The following is a 22,098-nucleotide window of genomic DNA, read 5'->3' as shown; positions in this document are numbered from 1 at the left end:
AGACCCTCGGATTCCCATCAGTGTTGTTTGTCAGCTGAGAGAGCTGTGTGCTGGAATGGCTTGGTTTCTCTCTATGACCAACATGACTGGCGATTAGCTTTGAAGGTTTTGTTCAAAGTTGGCCATATAAGAGGGAGTGATATCGCTAGGGGTCAGGTCACATCTCTCCCTGGGGTCGCTGGAGCCAGAGCTTGCCCAGAGAAGAGTGAGATGGAGAAGGATCTCAAAACAAAATCTTGTGGCTGAAAGGACTGGTTTGTTTAGTGCAGAAGAAAGGACATTCAGGCTGATGAAGAGCAAAGGGAATTCTGCTCCAGTCCCTGAGGGTACCCTGGGCCTGTTAGGCAGGGGTTCTGAGGAAGAACTGTTTAAGTCCGTTATCAGGAAGTTAGAGGTATCAGGTAGCAAAATGGAGTACCCCAGATGAAGGCAGTGGTGAGACTGGAAGTGCTAATGTGTGTTCCAAATGGGCTGTCACCTGTACGGGGAAAATGTTACCCTAAGACTGGGTGTCCACCTGCCGAGTATATTTTTGAGTGAGGCGGTTCCTTCATAGGCTGGCAGGTTGGACATCAAAGGTCTTTTACAATCGTATCCAATCCTGGGCTTCTTGGATGCAGGGTGCTTTTCTCAGAGGCTTCCCTGTGGACCAGTGCATAACTGTGACTGCAGACCAGGTTGCGGGGTATGTATTAGTTTACTGGGGTTGCTGTAAAAAAAATAAAAGTACCACAAGCCAAGTGACTTAAACAACAGCAATATATTGTCTCCTGATTCTGGAGATTGGAATTCCAAAGCCAAGGTGTCAACAGGATTGGTTCTTTCTGAGGGCAGTGAGGGCAGAATCTGTTCCAGGCCCTTCTCCTTTGTTTGCTTACATGGTGTGCTCCCTGTATGCATCTTTGTCTCCCAATTTTCCCTTTATGTAAGGACACCAGTCATTTGGGATTAGGACCTACCATAATGACCTCATTTTACAAACTGGAAAATTCTTAGAGATGAGAGTACCAGGCCGCTATACCTTTCTCCTGAGAAACCTGTATGCAGATCAAGAAGCAACATTTAGAGCTGGACATGGAACAATGGGCTGGTTTCAAATTGGGAAAGGAGTAAGTCAAGACTGTATATTGTCACCTTACTTATTTGACTTAGATGCAGAATACATCATGTGAAAAGCCAGGCTGGATGAATCACAAGCTGGAATCAAGATTGCAGGGTGAAATATCAACAATCTTAGTTAGATATACAGATGATACCACCCTAATGGCAAAAAGTGAAGAGGAACTAGAGAGACTTTTGATGAATGTGAAAGAGGAGAGTAAAAGAGCTGGTTTAAAACTCAGCATTCAAAACACTAGGATCATGGCATCTGGTCCTATCATTTTATGGCAATTATAAGGGGAAAAAGTGGAAACAGTGACCGATTTTCTTTTCTTGGGTTTCAAAATCACTGTGGACGGTGATTGCAGCCAGGAAATGAAGATAATTGCTCCTGGGAAGAAAAGCTATGAAAAACCTAGACAGCATATTAAAAAGTAGAGACATTATTTTGCCAACAAAGGTCCAAAGGTCCATATAGTCAAAGCTCCATTTTTTCATTACTTGTGTACAGAAGTGAGAGTTGGGTCATAAAGAAGGCTGAGCACTGAAGAATTGATGCTTTTGAACTATGGTGTTGGAGAAGACTCTTGAGAGTCCCTTGGACTGCAAGAAGATCTGACCAGTCAATCCTAAAGGAAATCAATCCTGAGTATTCATTGGAAAGACTGATGCTGATGCTGAAGCTGAAGCTCCAATACTTTGACCACCTGATACAAAGAGCTAACTCATTGGAAAAGACCCTGATGCTGGGAAAGATTCAAGGCAAAAGGAGAAGAAGGTGGCAGAGGGTGAGATAGTTTGATGGCATCACCGACTCAATGGACATGAATTAGAGCAAATTCCAAGAGATAATGGAGGAGAGTGGGGCCCGGTATGCTGCAGTCCATGAGGTTGCAAAGAGTCAGACATGACTTAGTGGCTGAACGACAAGCACCACTATAAAGACTCTATTTTCAAATAAAGTCACATTCTGAGGTACTAGGAGTTAGGACTCCTATGTATATATTTTAGGGGACAGAATTCCACCCATGACAGGGACAGGCTGTGCTCTCATGAGTGTGTGGGGCTATGGGCTGGGCACTCTGGGTGCTGCTTTGACTCTCTGCTGTTTTCCTTTGGTGTTGTTTTTTTTAATGGCAGGATAAAAAAACAACACATTTTCCACTTCTCTCCAGAATATATCACAGTAGGATCAGGCTGTGATAATAGAGTGAAATAAACATCATGTGGCATTAAGTACATTGTCATTGTTGTGTGACCATCACCACTATCCGTCTTTCATCTTTTCAAACTGAAACTCCATATTCATTAAAGAATAACTCAGTCCTTGGCAACCAGCATTCTTCTCTCCATCTCTATGAATTTGACCACTCTGGGGACCCTGTGTAAGTGGAACCATACAGGTTTGTCTTTTCATAACTGCCTTATTTCACTTAGTATCATGTCCTCAAGGTTGCTCCATGTTATAGCATGTGTCAGAAGTTTTGTTCCTTTATACGGCTGTGTAAATATTCTGTTCTATGTATAAACACATTTTATTTACCTACGCATCCATTGATCGGAGAAGGCAATGGCACCCCACTCCAGGACTCTTGCCTGGAAAATCCCATGGACGGAGGAGCCTGGTAGGCTGCAGTTTATGGGGTCGCGAAGAGTCGGACACGACTGAGCGACTTCACTTTCACTTTTCACTCTCAAGTACTGGAGAAGGAAATGGCAACCCACTCCAGTATTCTTGCCTGGAGAATCCCAGGGACGGGGGAGCCGGGTGGGCTGCCACCTATGGGGTCGCACAGAATCGGACACGACTGAAGCGACTTAGCAGCAGCAGCAGCAGCATCCATTGATGAACATTTGGGATGTTTCCACCTTTTGCCTGTTGTGAATAATGCTGCTGTGGATATGGATATATAGACTTTGATGAAATTTTTGTGATTAAACATGTACATGTCTGTTATAGGAAAATCCAACATAGAGTCAAGGAGAAAGCACCTTCCCACCCCTCCACCACTGTGTATAGCTTGGCCTCTACCCCCCTAACTGTATTTTGAAATCAGATCATCCTGTACTGTAACGGAACATGAGCCATTTAAAAAAATGTTTGAATTCTATGAAACTATTTGGTAGTTTGCTAAAGAAGGAAAGCATTAAACATGAGCAGGAGGGCGGTGAGTGCCTGTGATGGGCCCGGCGGAAACTGATCTTTCCCCAGCACCCCCTGTGTGATTTGTGCCATCATTCCCATTGCTAAGGAGGCGATGGAGGCTCTGAGAACCCCAGGTGATCTGGCTCCTTCTGCCCCAAATGCAGGTTTATAACTGGCCTCTCCTCTCTTCTCTCCTAGGCAAATGTCTGCAGACTACGGCTGACTGTACCTCCCGAGAACCCAGTGCCTGAGCCAAGTGAAAAGAAGGTTGAAACAAGAGAGCAGGTAAGCCATCTCTCAGGCGAAGTCTTGACCAGTTCCCACCTTTTTGTTGTTGCTGTTTTATGCGGTGCGGCATGTGGGATCTCAGTTGCTCGACCAGAGTCTGAACCCTTGCCCCCTGCAGTGAAGCACAGCGTCTTACCCACTGGGCTGCCAGGGAAGTCCCTCCCCTCTTTGTACCCTTTTATTTGAACCCCCTTCCCCTGCTGTCCTCCATCCAGGCTGTTCACAGAGCCCGCGTGTCAGCAGCTGTGTGATGAAAGGCTCCCCACCCACCATCTTCCCAGAAGTCAGGCTGCTCTGCCTGGCCGGCTAGGTGGCCTCGGGACCCTGCTGTCTCTTCTAGGTGAACGCCGGCTGTGTGTTGCCTTGCAACTCTAGGGGCGCTGGCTTTGGTGACAGTTGTGGTGGCAGGGGACAGGTTTTTCCTGAAAGAGCCCCGACCAGTTGAGTCAAAGGGCCCATTGTGAGCTGCAGCTGGGCCTGAGCCTTTCTCTGTGGCCAGAGCCAGAGGCCCAGCTCTTGGGGTGGGGGTGCTGCCTGGAGAGGAATGGCCCCAAAGCAGCCCTGGCAAGGGCACCCGGCTGCAGGGAGGAGGAGCCGAGCAGGCCTTTTTGTGCCAGCTGCTGTGCTAAGTGCTGGGCCGCAGAGCTAAGCCTGACCTTGGCCTTGCCTTGAGGAACTGACAGATTTTCAGGTGAGACAGACATATAAATAAACCAAGCTGACGTGATAGTTCGAGTGTTAGGATCCTGAAGTGTAAGCAGGGCTCTGGGAACATGGAGAATTGGGCCATATCAAAGGACCCAGAAGCCTGTTTGAAAGGGCTCTCACTGCTAAAAATGGAAAAATTTCAAAATCAAAAGAATTAATGACAAGGATGAATTATGACACATTGAATAATAAAAAAAAACCTCATGGGTGTATAGTAATAGATTATAAAAGGGAAAGCTCTTTTTATATATATATATATATATATATAGCATCAGCTGATAAATTTAGAAAATTTCTTGTTTTGTAACCCCCATGCCAGGTCATCAATCAATGAATGTAAAAGCTAGTTGGTGAAAGATTACCGTGGAGCAGTATATTGATGTGGGCTCAGAGTATGACCTCACTGATCATTACGGACTCTAGAGGTACAGTCCACAGTATGGCAGCCAGTAGTTCTACCAGGCAATCCGATTCGGCTTTACCAGGATGGAGCAGCCTGGTATTCTGTGACTTCTGGTGTGATGCAGTTAAGAAGTAAATAATATTACCTGTAATATTCATGCCAAACTTGTGTAACTGAATCTAGTAATAAGGAGACAGAAAAATCCAAAATGTGGGATTGTCTATAAAAAAAATTAGCCAGACTCCCTTAATAAATTTAATGTTATTTAAAAAAAAGAATCTATTAGAGATAAGAAAGACGAGAGAGACTTAACGTTATTATAATGAATTAAACCTTGATTAAATCCTGGATCCAATATATATATGTAAGATATATATATGTATCTTTTGATACAATATCAAAGTTGTACAATTTTGAATCTAAACCCATATATTATGTATTATTAAAAAATGGTACTTTTCTTACTCATGATAATGGTACATTGGTGATGTAGCTTAATTGTTCTTTTGGCTTCTCTGTATCTTTGAACATTTTCCAAAGAAAAAGTTTGGAGGTAAAAGCGCATAGGCAGAGAGAGTGGAAGTGGTCAGGCTTTGGTTGCTGAATCCCAGCTGATGACCAGAGGCCTGTGTTGCTGGAGGTGTGGGTCCCCTCTGCCCTCACTGATCCCCTCTCTGTCCATCCTTTCAGAGCTGATAGATTGGTCAGAGGAGTGGCCCTGGGATGTGTCCAGAAGCTCATGGGCAGCTTAGCACATGGGGAGTTAGAATGAGTGCTTGCTGGAGAAGGGGCCCAGGCTGGGGCAAGTGACAGGACAAGGGCCCCGAATGCATGGTAGAGGCAGTGGGGAATTCGGTCTGTTGGTGTTAGCTCTGAGCTGCACGCCTGGGCAGATGTTTGTGAGGGGCTTCTGCATGCTAGCACTGGGGCAGTGGGTGTTGTGAGGCACCAGAGGCCATGCCGCTGCTCAAGAAGTGTCAAATATTACCTAAGAAATTGTCAATCTGTTCTATGTCACAGGCATGTTGGTCTTCACGTTGTGTCCCAATTTGTCTGTTGACCTTGAACAGTGCTTTTCAAGCTTTTAAAAACAGTTAGACCCTCTGCTGCTGGGAGCCAGAGTCCTCCCTGCACCCCAGAACCCTCCTGCCCAAGAACTCTGGGAGCACAGGGCAGAAACTCCAGGGAGAGACTGCCAGGATGCTTCTAGACTCGGCAGACCAGGTGTGCAGCCTGCATGCCAATCTCTGATGCATTGGTGACTCACTGCAGAAAAACTGGGGTAGAGAGGAGGAGGGCGGGGCCGGCTCTTACCCCAGAACCGAAGTCCTTGGGTGGTGGCAGCACTTGAAGGTCCTGGTGGTGACTGTGAGGCTGTTCTGGGTGATTCTGTCACCACGTCCTGGCCGGGTGTCTGGTCCTGAGTCACTGGGAGCCAGAGGTGAGCACCAGCGAGGAGGCCCTAGGGCCGCTAGCAACCCTGACGTGCTTTGGTGTGGCTGCTCCTCTCTGTGACATCGTACGTAGTCCACAAAATCGCAGGATACCAAGAACACTGGCAGGGTGACTTTTTCCTTTGGTCCCTTTGTCTGTGGTGTGACAGTTGGGGGACTGAAGCTCGCTCAGATAAAGAAGCTGTAAATGGCCTGATGGGATGCTGATCAAGTGGAACTTCTCAGAGGATTTCCGGGGCCCTGTTAGAGCGGCAGCCCACTGAAGGCAGAGCTGAGTCTTGTTCTTTTTCACAGTCAGGGAAGATGCACAGCATCTTTAAAAAAAAAAATTGATTTATTTTTGGCTCTGCTGGGTCGTCGTTGCTGTGTGGGCTTTTCTCTGTGGCAAGTAGGGGCTACTCTCTAGTTGCAGTGCGCAGGCTTCTCATCACAGTGGCTTCTCTTGTTGGGGAGCACGGGTTCTAGAGCCTTTGGTTTCAGTAGTTGCGGCACGTGGGCCCTAGAGCACAGGCTCAGTAGTTGTGGCACATGGGCTTAATTGTCTTGCTGCATATGGAATCTTCCCGGATCAGGTATCGAATCCACATCTCCTGCATTGGCAGGTGGATTCTTTACTGCTGAACCCCAAGGTAAGCCCTGCATAATGTCTTTTGAGGACCCGAGGAAGCTATGGGGCAGCTGGCTGCACATAAGCACCACTGCTAGCTGAGCCATTCTGTCTGCTGGCCCCAAATCATTAGGGAGAGGAATTACTCACAGGGCAGTGGTGGAAGGGTGTGGCAGGTGGCGCAGGTTGCCCAGCTTCATGATGGGGTGTTTAGAGGCTTCTGGAGGCAATGACGACAGAGGCGGTGTCTTTCTCTGGACTCATGGGTTCCTCAGGCGGGTGTGGATGGCTTCCTGCTCCCAAGGCAGATGCTGGGGCGCCTGTTCCTCTTAATCGTTCTCTAATGGAACACCCCACCTGCCCCAAACCTGCTTTCCCCAGTCCACCAGATGACTCCCAGACACTTTGTTCCTCTGCTGCTAGTTTCCTCATCTTTCAAGTAGGCACATGAAAGCCTGGTTGCAAAGAGTAACTGAGTTGGAGTATGCAAAGGTCCCCCAACAGCGTCTGGCTTGTAATACTGATTGGAGAAAAGTGAAAGTCACTCAGTCATGTCCAACTCTTTGTGACCCCACGGACTGTAGCCCGCCAGACTCCTCTGTCCATGGGATTCTCCAGGCAAGAGTACTGGAGTGGGTTGCAATTCCTTTCTCCAGGGAATCTTCCTGGCCCAGGGATCAAACCCATGTCTCCCTCATAGCAGGTGGATTCTTTACTGTCTGAGCCACAAGGGAAGCCCACTGACTAGAGAGGCGATGACTAAATGTCAAATGCTTCCCCTTGACCGTCAAACCCAGTGGCCCTGGTTCTTCATTTTTCTCCTCTGTCCCCTGGAGAAGTCATTCTCCTTTTTGAAATTGCCCATCTTGCATCCCTCTTGGGCTGTACCTGCTGCATCTTTTCAGATATTATTACGTCCTCCTCCGAGCATCCCTCTGGCAATACACCTGGGCCTGGCTTCCTCTCTCTGCACAGACCTTACCTCAGAGAACTCCTCTTTGGTGATGATACCCACCTCATACGTCAGCCTTGCTGTCCCAAGCCCTATCCTACTGGTGGCCATGCTGGTATTCAGTGTTCTTTACATGGTGTTTCTTTTATGTACAGATATTTTATTGCTGTTTTACCATTATTTTTGTATTTAAAAATATGAAATCCAGTCTATGGCCATACCACCCGAATGCACCCGATCTTGTCTAAAACTGTGAAATCTGGATCATTTGTGTGCACAGATATGGGTGGGTCAGTGCTAAAGAATCTGCCTGACAGTGTAGGAGACGTGGATTCGATCCCTGAGTCAGGAAGATCCCCTGTAGTAGGAAATGGCAACTCCAGTATTCTTGCCTGGGAAATCCCACGGACAGAAGAGCCTGGTGGGCTACAGTGTGTAGGGTCGCAAAGAATCGGATGTGACTGAGCACCCATGTACATTGCATTTTATAGTTGAGGAAACTGAAGCACAAAGAGATTAAGTAACTTGCCTGAAGTGATACAGCCCTAGTCTGTGGGGTCTCAAGGAGTCAGGCACAACTAAACATGCATGCAGATAACCAGGAAGTGCTCAGCTTGATTGGAACATAGGCAGCTCACTTAGAAAATGTTCTGACCCTGTGAGAACAAAGCATCCCACGCATCTCACAAGCCCATTTCCTGATGACCAGTGAGAATGAGCGTCTTGTCTGTTATTTGTTCCTCATATGTATCCCCTTCAGAGCCATGACTTTGAGGGGACTGATGGCATCATCTTGGAAATGAGGCAGAGATGTTAAGGGCACCACAAGGAGGGTATGCGGGTTCGAGGGGAGGGAAGGGAGAGGCAGGTCTCTGCACCCAACTCCCTGTACCTCTGGGAGTCTGACACCCCCTTCCCTTCTCTCTTCCTTCTCTTTTGAGTCCAACCTTGCCTTTTCCAGGATAATTCATTTTTACTAGAACCTTCTTCCTCAAACAACCTACCTGATTAAGTCCTGGTTTTGGCCCTCTGACATAAAATGGCAAATGAAGACAAAGGGTAGAAGATGATGAGTTGATGCCTCTCCTTTTATTTCAATATTTATGTGTTTACCTGGCTGCACCAGGTAAATAGTTGCAGGATCTTCGGTCTTCATTCTTTAGTTGCAACATGTGGGCTCTTAATTACAGCATGTGGGATCAAACCCAGGTCCCCTGCATTGGGAGTGCAGAGTCTTAGCCCCTGGACCACCAGGGAAGTCCCTTCTCCTTTGAAATAAGATAACTATATTAGACTATTGTAAGAAAATAAATATCAAAATATCAGTAGTGTGCGTTGGTTCCCTTGTTGGTTCCATTGTTGCACTGCTGGTTGGACTGCAGGACTCAGACCCTGTCGGCTGGTTCCTCTTGCATGACCACTCAGCCCATCTGAAACCCACTTAGTAATAACTCCTCCTTTTTTCCTGGTTGCTGTGCCCTCACCAGACAGGTTTACTTATCATCTCCCAAACCCATGACATCTGCTTCCTCCTCAGAATCCTTGCTAAGTCTCTAGCCTGTGCCTGGAGCCTCTCCCCAGCCGTCTCTCAGTTTATCCAAGTCTCCTCATCCTCAAAGGCCCCACCAGAGGCCTGCTTCCCTGAGACCCTCCTGCCTGCCTGTGCTTGGGTGATTATTCCCTCTCTTGAGCATCAGGACACCTGGGCTGCCCTTTCCCTTAGCACCTAGCCATCTGCTGTTAAGTACTTCACATATGTGCACATACATATTCTTGCCAAGTCTGGATACAACATGTACATATGTGTGTGTATGTTAGTTGCTCAGTCATGTCCAGCTCTTTGTGATTCCCATGGACGGTAGCCCTCCAGGCCCCTCTATACATGGGATTTCCCAGGCAAGGATACTGGAGTGGGTAGTCATTCCCTTCTCTAGGGGATCTTCCCAATCCAGGGATCGAACCCAGGTCTCTTTCACTGCAGGCAGATCCTTTCCTGTCTGAGCCACCAGGGAAGCCCTATGTATATATATACACACATAAAATGTGCAGTCTTTTAATTTTGTCTCCTAGACCCTAATCTCTGCCTTGCATGTAGTTGGTGCTTAGTGAGTGACTGGATTATGGTGATTCAGTTTTGTAGTAGTTTTCTTGGGCTGCCATAAAATGAACCACAAACTGGGGACGCTCAAACAACAGAAATCTATAGTGTCACAGTTTTGGAGACTAGAACTCCAGGATCAAGGGATTAGCAGGGCCATGCTGTCTCTGAGAGCTCCAGGGAGGCAGCCATCCTTGGCTTTTTCAGCTTTCGGAGGCTCTTGGCAGTCCTTGGCTATGGCATCATCACTCCAGCTTTCCCTGGTGTTCTCCTGTGTGTATGTGTCTCTGGATCCAAATTGTCCTCTTTTTACAAGGACACTAGTCATATTGGGTTAGCTCCTACGCTAATGACCTCTTATTAACTTGTCCCTGTCCCCAAATAAGGTCCAATTCTGAGGTTCTGGGGAGAAAGACTCCCACATGCTCTCTATTTGCAAAACACAATTCAACCCACGATAACGTTCTTTGTGAAATATTATCACCTTAAATTGTATTAACAACTCGGGTGAATGAGCGATGGACTTTTATTTACATATTTAAAGTCGTTAATTATAGGGGAGAGGAAATGCTGATTAGCTTGTAGACACACATTTCATGTTGAGGAATTGATGATATGTTTACTAAATTGTTGAACATTAAAGTTGGTAGTAAATAAGTTTGAAATTAAACCCCTGTCATTTTCGAAGAACTTTGTGAATGTATACATGTATATTCCTATCCAAATCTGTATGCAGTATACTTTTATAGAGACATAGACACACACTCACAAATAAGAGACCAAACCAACACCAGCTATTACAGCTTTATTACATTGTATCAAGGTCTCACTATATAGTTGAATTTTAGAGAATACTGTCTGAGCTCTGCCGATTCTGAGTCTGTGCAGTGGTGAAGTTTTTCCCAATTGACTAAGTAGCTTGAAGTGGATAATATTTTAAACAGCTAACATCCCACTGTCATAGATGTGGGATGACTTGGAATGACTTATGTTTCTAAAGAAGCTGTTTTTCTGTAGACCTTGGAGAACCTTGACTGAGAGAGAGCAGATATATGTGTGTGTATGAAAAGTTGAGGGCTTTCATAGTCCAGTAAAATGGTTAAAAGGAAACCTTCGCCATTTGGTTTTATAGTCTTCTAAGTCTTTATAGTCTTCAAAGCCCCGGATGAATAAGCCTGATGAGTTCTTGTCCTTGGTGTGACTGTTTATACAATATCCGGGGCTGTTGCCAGGTGAGGGAGTGCGCTGCCGTGATTCAGATGCAGCTGGGGCCTCCCTGGTGATAGTGTGTAGGACTCGCTGTGCCTCTCAGAGATAGCAGCCCCTGGGAAGGGCAGAGAGGCCTGGGTTCTGGTCCTGGCTGCTTGACCACTCAAGGTCATGGGCAGGCCGCTCAAGTCATCTCCAGGGGCCTCAATTTCTTCTTCTAACAAGTGGAAGTGTTAGCCTGGAGCCAGCGTTTTCCTAAATTTCTTTAGTTCTGGGACTCTCTATTCAAATAAATATGTATAACAGTGCCATCTGTAGAACAGTGAAGGTGCAGTGACTGGTTTAATATAAGGTCGGGGCTCATTGGCTGCCCCAGCAGTGTGCCCCACCCCCGCCTCATCAGACACTGAGGAGAGATGGGAGACTGTGTACAAAACTGCTGACACAACTCTTGCATTTTCCTAACTTCCCGAGATTTTGTGTTTCTTCCTCATGCGGAGAAACCAAGGCCAGTTCAAGCGTGAGCATGTCACTGTCAGAGTGAATCTGATGACTGCAATTGAACAGCAAAAAGACGCCAGAGGAGAGAGGCGGACAGACGGGCAGAAGCATCCCAGGCGGACATGGAGAATCTAGTAGGAAATCAGATACTCAGAAGTCTAAAGCCACCACCACAAACAATAGAATTTGTCAGTATCTGTCAGTATGCCCGGCAGTGCCCCAGATGACTTATGTATGTTATTCTGTGTCTTCCTTGAAACAAGCTTCTGAAATTGATGGTATTATTCCTATTTTACCAATCAGGACCTTGAAGCAAGTCACTTGCACAGGGCCACACAGCTAGTAGCACTTTGCAGATCTTACTCAGGTCTGTGCCCTGGCGAGTCGTCATGGTGACGTCAACTTGCATGCTTCCTCCTATCAGGACAGTCTGGTATCAGTCAAGGTAACTTACCTAAGGTGTGTACTGTACCACTGGGTTCCAGAAAAGAATTGACCCGCTCCACCTCCCTACAGATACTCTTCTCTTTTTCCTGGAGTTTTTAGGCCTAAGCAGCTATCGTCTGCTTAGAATGGAGTATTATCTTTAAGAAGTTACTCTTACAAGGATACTATTAGAACTACATTTTCTTGTGAGAATTTTTTTTTTGTTTTTGGCTGCGCCAGGTCTCAGTTGCAGCATGTGAACTCTTCCTTGTGACATGAGGGCTCTAGTTCTCTGCATGCCTGCATGCGTGCTAAGTCGCTTCAGTTGTGTCTGACTCTGCGCAACGCTATGGACTGTAGCACGCCAAGGTCCTCTGTCCATGGGATTCTCCAGGCAAGAATACTGGAGTGGGTTGCCATGCCCTTCTCCAGGTGATCTTCCTGACCCAGGGGTCCAACCTGGCTCCTGCACTGGAAACCTTAGCCACTTGGACCCCCAGGGAAGTCCCTCTTGTGTGATTTCTGCTTGACTAGAAATTTTCTTTTTCTTCTCATCTTTAAGCATTCAAAGTGATCTGTCTTTTTCCAACCATAAGTTTATGTAGGAAGTGGTGTCTATTCATTCTTGTGAGATAGTTAAAAATAGCAAATATCTTAGTTACTCAAAGGTCTCCATTTATCTGAGGGGACATGCCTGCCCATCCTCTCTGTATTCCAGAGAGAATAGTCCTAGTCCTCTCCCAGACTGTGGAAGAGCCCCAGAGGCTCAGTTATAGCATCCATTTTTGTCATAATCAGGCAAAACAATGTCAAGCATGAATAATGACCAGGAACCATAATTTGCTACGATGGACACACAGGTCAGACCACATTCCTGAAAGTGATCACCTCTGCCTGCAGGATGGATCCAGTGCCCAGACACTCAGCGCTTAAAGAGTCCCCAGGTCATATCCTGCCTTCTGGCCGGAAAAAGTGTTAGTCGCTCAGTTGTGTCTGACTCTGCAACCCCATGGACTATAGCTCGACAGGCTCCTCTGTCCCTGGGATTCTCCAGGCAAGAATATTGGAGTGGGTTACCCTTCCCTTCTCCAAGGGATTTCCTCAACTCAGGGACCGAACCCAGATCTCCTGCATTGCAGGCAGATTCTTGACAGTCTGAGCCACCAGGGAAGCCCTCTGGTTGGAAGGAGAAGTCCAAAACCAAAAGTTTTGAAAATGGCTTCTAGTTTTCAAGTCATTTAATTCATGTTTCAGGCCATCGAAGTCATACTGGCAGCCAGACGTGTGACCAGCTACCTATCCTGGCCTCTGGGGTCAGGGGCTGGCTGTGGCAGTCTACCAGCATTAGTTTGGATTTATGGTAGGCTGTGTTTCTGGTATTATTTATTCTCTGAGACCCCTTCTATTTTTTAATTGTAGGATAATTGCTTTACAGAATTTTGTTGTGAATCAGCCATAGGTATACATATATCCCCTACCTTTTGAATTTTCCTCCCATCACCCTCCCCATCCCACCCCTCTAGGTTGATACAGAGCCTCTGTTTGAATTTCCTTAGCCATACAGCAAATTCCCGTTGGCTATCTATTTTACATATGTTAATTAAGTTTCCATGTTACTCTTTCCATACATCTCACCCTCTCCTCTCCTCTCCCCATGTCCACAAGTCTGTTCTTTATGTCTGAGACCCCTTCTTGACCATGGGATGTTTTTCTTTTGTAGAGTCAGTGTCTTGGATGGCCACATACTCCAAATATTCTGACACAGGCACAGTTCCAACTAGTTTCTCTTTCTTCTTGCCTTTGAACTATACTTATTGAGCATCTGTTTATGCTGACTACTGAGGATCTAGCAGGGACTAACAGATAGAGCCACTGTTTCTGTAGATAACCTCTGTAGAGGTGATCTCATTGTAAGATCTTATATTGTGAGTTAGGGTTTAGAAAATATGGTCATCTATCACTGGATTTATACCCCTGCTTTCCAATAGCAATAAAACCCCTACAGCAGGAGTTTAGGCTGAGTTACTTTTCTATCGTTTTTCTTTTCTAAGGTGCTTGCTGCCAAGTGTCTTTAGGGAAAACAGCCGTAGCATGAGCCTGTAAGTAAGTTGTAAGTCATGCAAACATCCCAGGGAACAGTTTCATTGAGAGAGTCTCTGTATAGTTTACTGATGACGCCTGTCATGAATTCTGCTGCTTTGCGCAGAGGGACTTAGGATGCTCTTTCAGTTGATTATGTCCTTTTCCCTTCTTTGGCAAAAATTTTTTTGTTCTGTGCCTTTATGGGCTTTTGTTTTCAAGACAATTTTATCTGCTGCTGTTTTATGTCCACAGTGTACATTTTTTAAAATTTGATTTTTTTAATACTGAGCAGCATTATAAAGAAGTTGAAAAAGCTTTTAATTATGGAGAATTTCAAACATAAACAAAAGGAGACTGAATTGTGTAATGAATATTGGAGCCTTCACCCAGCTGACAGCCCTCAATCCATGGTCAGTCTCGCCCTATCTCCACCCCCATCCACTTCCTCCACCCTGTGTCCCAGATATCATAAATAGTTTAAGTATGTTTCTCTAAAAGATAAAGATTATCTCTTAATATAATCACAATGCTGTTATCATGCCTAAAAATTAATGTTTATCTTATGGGGAGATTATTTTAAAGGGCACGGGAGGAGAAAAATTTAGCTGTAAACACAGTGCCAAACGTGTCAACTCTTTTTACTTTTTTTTTTCTGGGTTTTCCAGTTTTTGACCAAAAGCATGCTGACGTTTTGTAAAAGTAATAGAAGTCTCAGCTACTTTGCAGCTTTTTCTGGATATAGATTTTATGCTTGGGGCAAATATCACCCCCTACCCCAACCCTGTGGCTTCATCTTAGAGGAACAAAGGGTGTTCTCTTCAGGGGACCAACTTTACATATTCTGAGTAATTCCCCAGAACCTCTTCCAACTTTTATTTTTATTTATTTATTTTTTTAATTTTTAAAAATCACTTATGTATTTATTTTCATTCCACCTAAACTGTGCCAGCTATGAAAGTGTGTGAGAGTCTAAATTAAATCATTCTGACTTCTGCAAAAGAGGAAGAAAAATTTAAAACTCTTCAAAAACTTCAAGGCATGACTTAGAGCTTTCCAAATTATTTTGAAAGATGTGGTCAGATATTTCACTGTAAATGTCCTTTGGTTTCAGCCTAGGAGTGGTTTTATTTCCTCTACAATGGTCAGTAATCATCACCACAAAATTAAGTCTGTAGGGAAAAAAGAAGTTTCATCTATATTTAGACAACAAATCAATTCTTTTTCATTTTACCATAGTTTGGGCAATTTTAGTGACTATTTTTGCATAATTTATATATGTTTAGTTACAGACTTTATATAACCCACCCATTAAACTGGCTCAAACACTAGGCTGGCCATTTTTCAGTCCAGTATTCTGGTCACATAATTAACCATGCCTCATAATATTATGTGGCTCCTACCACTCTGGATGTTGTGCTCCGCTTAAAAGTAAAGCAATAAGTTGACCTCGGTCTCTCTTCATGCCTGACGTTGGCTCCTTACTGGCCCTCCTTCTCAATGAATGGAGCTTTGTGTCTTCAATGAATGGGGCTTCGTGTCTTCGATGAATGGAGCTGGAGGGATAATAGGTGTCCACAGGACCCTTCCTGGTGCTTCCCTGGTGGCTCAGATGGTTAAGAATCTGCCTGCAGTGGGGACACGGGCTTGATCCCTGGGTGGCAAAGATCCCCTGGAGAAGGAAACGGTTACCCACTCCAGTATTCTTGCCTGGAGAATTCCACGGATGGAGGAGCCTGGCGGGCTGCAGCCCATGGGGTCACCAAGAGTCAGACACGACTGAGCAACTGTCACTGTCACTTTCGCTTTCGCTCACAGGACCCTTTAAAGTTTAGCTCCTGGTACCCACATCCAGTCCTACAATATGCAAATGTGGGTGTCACCAGCTTCTCCACAGATGACCTGTCTCAAAGTCTTTGTCTCATCCTTGTCCTGAAGAATCCTGGATGAGCCCCCAAGATGAAAGGTTGTTTGCTGAATCACGAAAAAACAGCCGGGATTCTTGGCCTCCGGAGGAGAGGAATTCAATCCGGGGCTAGAGACGAGGCTTGATCTCTCAGAGCTTTTGTGCAATAGAGTTTATCAAAGTATAAAAGCATAGAGAAAGCTTCTGACATAGGCATCAGAAGGGGGCAGAAAGAGTACCCCTCTTCCAACTTTTAAAGCTTCTTATTCATTCAGCAAGTATTTACTGAGAACTCATTAAGTGTCCATCACTGTTAGATGCTGGGGATTATGGTGAAAAAGAAGATAGATAAGACCCTAGACTTCTTAGAATTTTGATTTGGAAGGGAAACAGGCCTTACATATATCATGATGCTAACAGTCACTCCATCATGGTTGTGGTAAGTGTTGTAGAGACATGACTGTCTGAAGAGTTGGTGAAGATGACCTTGAGAGAAAAACATTTCAGCCCAGCAGTGGCTCTGCAGTAAGAGGGAATAGCTTGTGTAAATGCCAGAGGCACGAAGGAGGTTGGCTGATAAAGGAACAAAAAAAAAAAGAGGCCCTGCGGCTGGAATGAAGTGGGGGACTGTAGGGAGATGGATCCTGGGAGGCTGGAGAAGAGCGTCCCATCCCGGGCTCGCCACCTCCCAGTGGCCCCGGATCTGAGGGCCTCCCTCTTGGCTCCCATAACCCTGAGGTCTGGGGCCACGCGAAGCTGTGAGCTCCACTTCCTCTCCTCTAAGCTGTGCTGAGGGTTTTGGTGGCTCAGATGATAGGAATCTACCTGAAATGCAGGAGAGCCAGCTTTGATCCCTGGATCAGGAAGATCCCCTGGAGGAGGAAATGGCTACCCACTCCAGTATTCTTGCCTGGAGAATCCCATTGGCAGAGGAGCCTGATGGGCTACAGACCATGGGGTTGCAAAGAGTCGGACTTGACTGAGTGATTAACACACAAGCTATCCGGAAGGCTTTGTGGTTAAGGAAAGAGCCTAGATTTGAAAACACAAACAGGCACTTGAATACTGCCACCTTGGAAGAAATAGTAATAGATACACAGTAGGGTTGATGTGGGGATTAAAGAAAACATTGTATAGTAAAATGGCTAGCCAAAAAATACTTTCTTTCTTCGTAAACACCCCTTCCCCCTTCCCATCAAAGCCCAGCAGCTCCTTAGGAGTCCTCTCCCTGGGGGGTGACCCATGCTGGTGGCCCTGCTCCTGTGTTGGGCCCTTCCCCGTGGGTCTCTCATTTAGATCCTGACTTTGTAATAATTTTTCAGTTGTCATTTTTTGAAAAAGCATTATTGAAGATGTGGAGTCCAACTTTCTAGATGTTTTACTCAAACACACACTTGCAAAACAAAAAATTGAACTATGAAACGTACTGTTTTTTTACTTAACAGATCTTTGATATCTTTCCATGTGTGTAACTTTCAGATCCATGACCTCTCGGGATGTGTTTCACAGACCATGTTGTCCCTGGCTTGTCTGTATATACCTCCATCTGTGGTGGTCCCCATCTCCCCTCGTGGGCAGGGAGACAAGTCCTCTTGATCTGGTCACCTGAGCGTTTTCCCGTAGGCCAGTCCACCTGTGAAAACCTTTGCTTTTCAGAAACAAGTTTTCCCAAAGCCTTAGGCCAGCATCAGCTTGTTTTTCAGGAAATGGGTGGAGCTGGTGACTGAAAGAGCTTGCTTTTGTTTCCTGGTACGTGGGAGTTTCATTAGAGCTTTTCCTCTTCCTGATTATATGTGTAGTAAAGCTGGGATGTCTAATCCAAGCTTCTCACTCCACTGAGTGCCCTTTAACCCCCCACTCAGCTATACCTAGGTATCAACATTAAGAGTTGCCTCAGTGCCTGTGGGACCCAGGTATGAGGGGCTCTAGTGAAAGCATTTTCCAGAAGCAATGCAAGTGTCCCACCCCTCATATTTTATCTCTTAACAAGTTTGTACAGAAGAGTGGGAAGCTATGGATGTTTTGTTATTTTTTAAGATTTATTTTAAAGTTTTTGGCTGTGCTGAGTCTTCACTGTTGCACGTGGGCTTTTTCTAGTTGCAGCGAGCGAGGGCTACTCTTCATTGTGGTGTGTGGGCTTCTCACTGAGATGGCTTCTCTTGTCGTGGAACACAGGTTCTAGCTGCATGGGCTTCGGTGGTTGCAGCACACGGGCTCAGTAGTTGTAGGGTATAGGCTTAGTTGCTCCAAGGCATGAAGGATCTTCCAGGACCAGGGATCAAACCTGTGTTGCTTGCATTGGCAGGCTAATTCTTAATCACTGGACCACCAGGGAAGCCCTTCTTATTAATTATTTTTCAAAAGGTCACATTGTAAGCGAATGATACATGAAGTTATAAAGAAAAAAAATCAAATTTCATTCTGACCTTTAGCATCCCTGCTCCTCCCCACCATCCCCTCCTTAGAGGTCATTACCAGTAACAGTGAAGTTGCTCAGTCGTGTCCAACTCTTTGTGACCCCATGGACTGAAGCCTGCCAGGCTCCTCCATCCATGGAGTTTTCCAGGAAAGAGTACTTGAGTAGGTTGCCATTTCCTTCTCCAGGGGATCTTCCCGACCCAGGGATTGAACCCAGGTCTCCCGTGTTGCAGGCAGACGCTTTACTGTCTGAGCCACCAGGGAATCCCCAGCTTAGAGGTCATTAATGATTAATCATTTGGTAACTTTTACAAGCTTTGATTGAATGGGATCATAAAAGACTTACTATTCTGCCACAAATGAATGATTTTAACATGCACATTATAGTTTTATATGTCAAAGATGTTTTGCAAGTACATAGAAAGAATTTATGCAAAGGTGGTTTAAAAATTAGTACAAGAGCAAAGTTGCCATTATGAAGCTCAGCCTTCTGTCCTGTGACACTGTCAGCCCCAAGGGAGATTAGACGCAGGCTGGTTTTTCTCTGCCATCTCAGTCCCCCTTAAGACAGTCTTAAGTTGTTCCTGTCCCCTCTCTTCCATGTTGTGATGGCCTACTCTGTCCCTCTACATCCAACAAAGCCTATGGGGAGGTGTCCTTAGTATCAGACAGAACCGGTCTTGAACCTAGGTGTGTGAGCATGAACAAGAGACGAGACCTGACCTCTCTGAACTTAAGTTCTCTCCGCTATAAAGTGGAAAGGACAGTCATTGTGTTGTGGTGTGGCTGTGGAGATTAAACGTGTGAGGAACATGTCTAGCATATAGAAGGTGCTCAGTAAATCTTAGTTTCTCTTGGCCATGTCCCCCCCTTCCCAAGTGTATTTGCACTTCAGCAGTGATGGGAGTTTTAATTGAGAGAGCCAAGGAGCAGAGGATTCTTTTGGAGTGATGTCATGCTGTCTCTGCCTGACTTTTCAGAAGTATTTCATGAATAGTCACAACAAGGGACCCCACCTCCCTTCCTCAGAACTGGCTCCAGGGTCAGCTGTTATGTCAGAGGACAATCTGGCTGCCAGATGGCTGTCAGCGTTCTTCCCGCCGCATATCTCAACCTCCTGCATTTCAAGCCACACAGCTAGTGATGATGATGAAGTCATACAGAGGAACCAGCATAAAAACAGCTTTACCAAGAATGTGAGATTTCAGACACTCACTCTTGCTATCAGGGATGGCACAAGTCCATTAGGCACCTTTGTCAGAGTTAGAAAAAGGCACCTTCTCTGGGAAGAGGGGTTCCTGCAGAGGTGCTGCTTGATAAAGGGACAGAGCTTTGGTGGAAATTAGGGCAAGGTGCTGGTCTTCCAGGAGAAAGAGAGGCACAGGCCAACTATGACTTGGTGAGTAGAGACCAGGTTGGATTTCTACTGGCAGTGCCGCCCCTCCCCCATTGCCAGGCATCTCAGTGCTGGGCACAACCTGCCTGACCATGTGCAGAGGGCCTGTGATGACACCTGCCTCTGCAAAGCCTAAAGAGTCATCATTCTCTTCTCTTTTCCTCCCCTTTCAGCATTGTGACCTGAGCAATGGAGAATCGACCAGGAAACTCCCTCAGGGTGTTGTCTATGGTGTGGTGCGAAGATCAGATCAAAACCAGCAGAAAGAAATGGTGGTGTATGGGTGGACCACCAATCAGCTGAAAGAAGAGATGAACTACATCAAAGATGTGAGTTGTTTAAGGATTTTTTTTTTTTTTTCTTCTGTTTTATAGTCTTCTTGTAGCATATAAGAGGGTGGAGTTGGAAGCTCTGATAAGAATGTAACAAGTCATTTTGAAATAATTCTAAACATTGTCATTTTGGATTGAAAAACCACTACAGATCTTCATGGTGATGTGAAAAGTGTTAGTCGCTGAGTTGTGTGCAACTCTTTGCGACCCCATGGATTGTAGCCTTCCAGGCTCCTCTGTTCATGTGGTTTCCCAGGCAAGAATACTAGAGTGGGTTGCCATTTCCTTCTCCAGGGGAACTTCCTGACCCAGGGATTGAACCCAGGTTTCCCACATTGCAGGCAGATTCTTTACCGTCTGAGCCACCAGGGAAGCATACATGTAATTTTGCAGTGCGGTATAGAATGAAGTTCTATATATTATTAAATAAGGATACACAGTAGACCAAATAGCTTTTTTCTTCCATGTATGATAAAGAGGTTCTTAGGTAGTTTTGCTTATTATGTTGGACACTCCTAATATAAGAGTTTGGACAGCTGTATAAACTTGGATGCTTTTGGCTACAGGTAGCAGAAAAGCAAACTCTAAAAGGAAATTTGTCTCATGTGGGGATAAGTCTAGGGATAGGTGCACTCCAGGCAGGGCTCTCCAAGCACCAGTTCTACTTCTGAGATTCCCTTGGTTCTTTCCTCCTTTGGCCTCAGGCTCACAGCATCATCTGAAAATATGATGATGTCTGGAGAAGGAAAAGGAGACAATCATCTCTGGTTACCCTTTAGACACCCGTCATCAGACTTGCCCTGTTGTCTCATTGGTGAGGACCCAGGTCACATGCCCATTCCCAAATCCATCACTGGCAAGGGGAATGGGCCTTGGGAATTGGTTTGATAGTTCAGGCCAATCAGTTGGGTTGAAATGGATGCTGGGAAGTCAACCACAATAGACATTGTCCAACCCAGGACAATTAATACCATTTCTTTGTCATTAATATTACATTTCTTTTAAAGTTCTTTGGAGAACTTTTGAAAAATATAAAGATGTATGAAGAAGAAAACAAAATCACCCATAATTCTACAATTCAACTAGAATAGTCGTTAACATTTTGGAGTATTTCCTTGTAATCTTTTCTTTTCTTTTTGTCTATCTATCATCTATCTTTCCTTCCTTCCTTCCTTCCTTCTTTCCCTCCTTCCCTCCTTCTTCCTTCTATCTGTCCATCATCTTCATTCCTTCTTGTGTCTCCCTAGATTGAACAGTGCCTTTGTTGTCCAACCAGAGTGATTAGATAGAGAGGATATGAGCTGTCCCAGACACTGGCCTGTGGACTAAAAAGTACTCATGAGAAGCAGGGGCAGCATGGGCAATGGAGTGAGTCCCCATGGATCTTGGTTCAAGGTCCAGTTCTTTGACCCAGCCAAACTTTTGCCCTATCTGAGCTTCAGTTTTCTCATTTACAGATCATGGCGGCTGAGAAGGGATCGTTAAGGTCAAAACTAGCTCTGTTTTATTTGGCTGTGTTTGCCAGTAGGACACAAACACATGTGGTCAGCTTTCGTTTTGAGTTTTTGAGAAGAACATCTCTTATCAAATATCAAAAAATAATAAATGTACCTTTCTTAATGTGTCTTGAAAGATTTGGATAGTTGTACAATTTTAAGGAATAAAAAAGATAATACATTCTTAACAGAGAAAATGAAGAAAAGCCAGAAGAGCCATACTCATATACAAGTGGGCAGAGCCTGTCTGACAACTGTCAACCTCAAAGCCCCAGTCATCCAAACCCTGAAGATCATTTTTAACCATTTAGAGTAGCCAGTTCCTATGTTTCTGTGTAGGGACAGCTTGTACCTTTTTGGTTGCCCCTATTTTTCTCATGCAAATGCTTATGCCTTTCTCACTGAGATGCCCCAAATAACACGGCACCACTTCAGAGGTAAACCCGCTAAGCAGATTGGTGATTGCAGATTGCTTAAGACAAAATCTTAGGTTCAGGCTGTCAGGTGTCCAAATCATATGGGAATTTCTGACCTGAATTGCCAACCTCCACTCTGATCCGCAATTTAAAATTAATTTT

At 45.3% G+C, this 22,098-nt stretch overlaps 1 protein-coding gene across 5 annotated transcripts in view; it reads left to right on the top strand.

Annotated features, from left to right (window-relative positions):
* The window catches only part of MYZAP (myocardial zonula adherens protein), a 124,115-nt gene that overhangs the window by 10,259 nt on the left and 91,758 nt on the right, over positions 1 to 22,098 (top strand). For all 5 annotated transcript variants that reach the window (XM_081510089.1, XM_081510088.1, XM_081510085.1 and 2 more), the window contains exons 2-3: positions 3,446 to 3,532; positions 19,866 to 20,021. In XM_081510089.1, the coding sequence (XP_081366215.1) occupies positions 3,446 to 3,532; positions 19,866 to 20,021 (243 nt within the window). The remainder of the gene's footprint in view (positions 1 to 3,445; positions 3,533 to 19,865; positions 20,022 to 22,098) is intronic.

This window comes from Giraffa tippelskirchi, chromosome 7, assembly GCF_054371585.1.
Source record: "Giraffa tippelskirchi isolate mGirTip1 chromosome 7, T2T-mGirTip1v1.2.pri, whole genome shotgun sequence".
NCBI lineage: Eukaryota > Metazoa > Chordata > Mammalia > Artiodactyla > Giraffidae > Giraffa > Giraffa tippelskirchi.
Note: the sequence above shows the minus strand (reverse complement) of the source record. Positions and strands in the feature narration are given on the sequence as shown.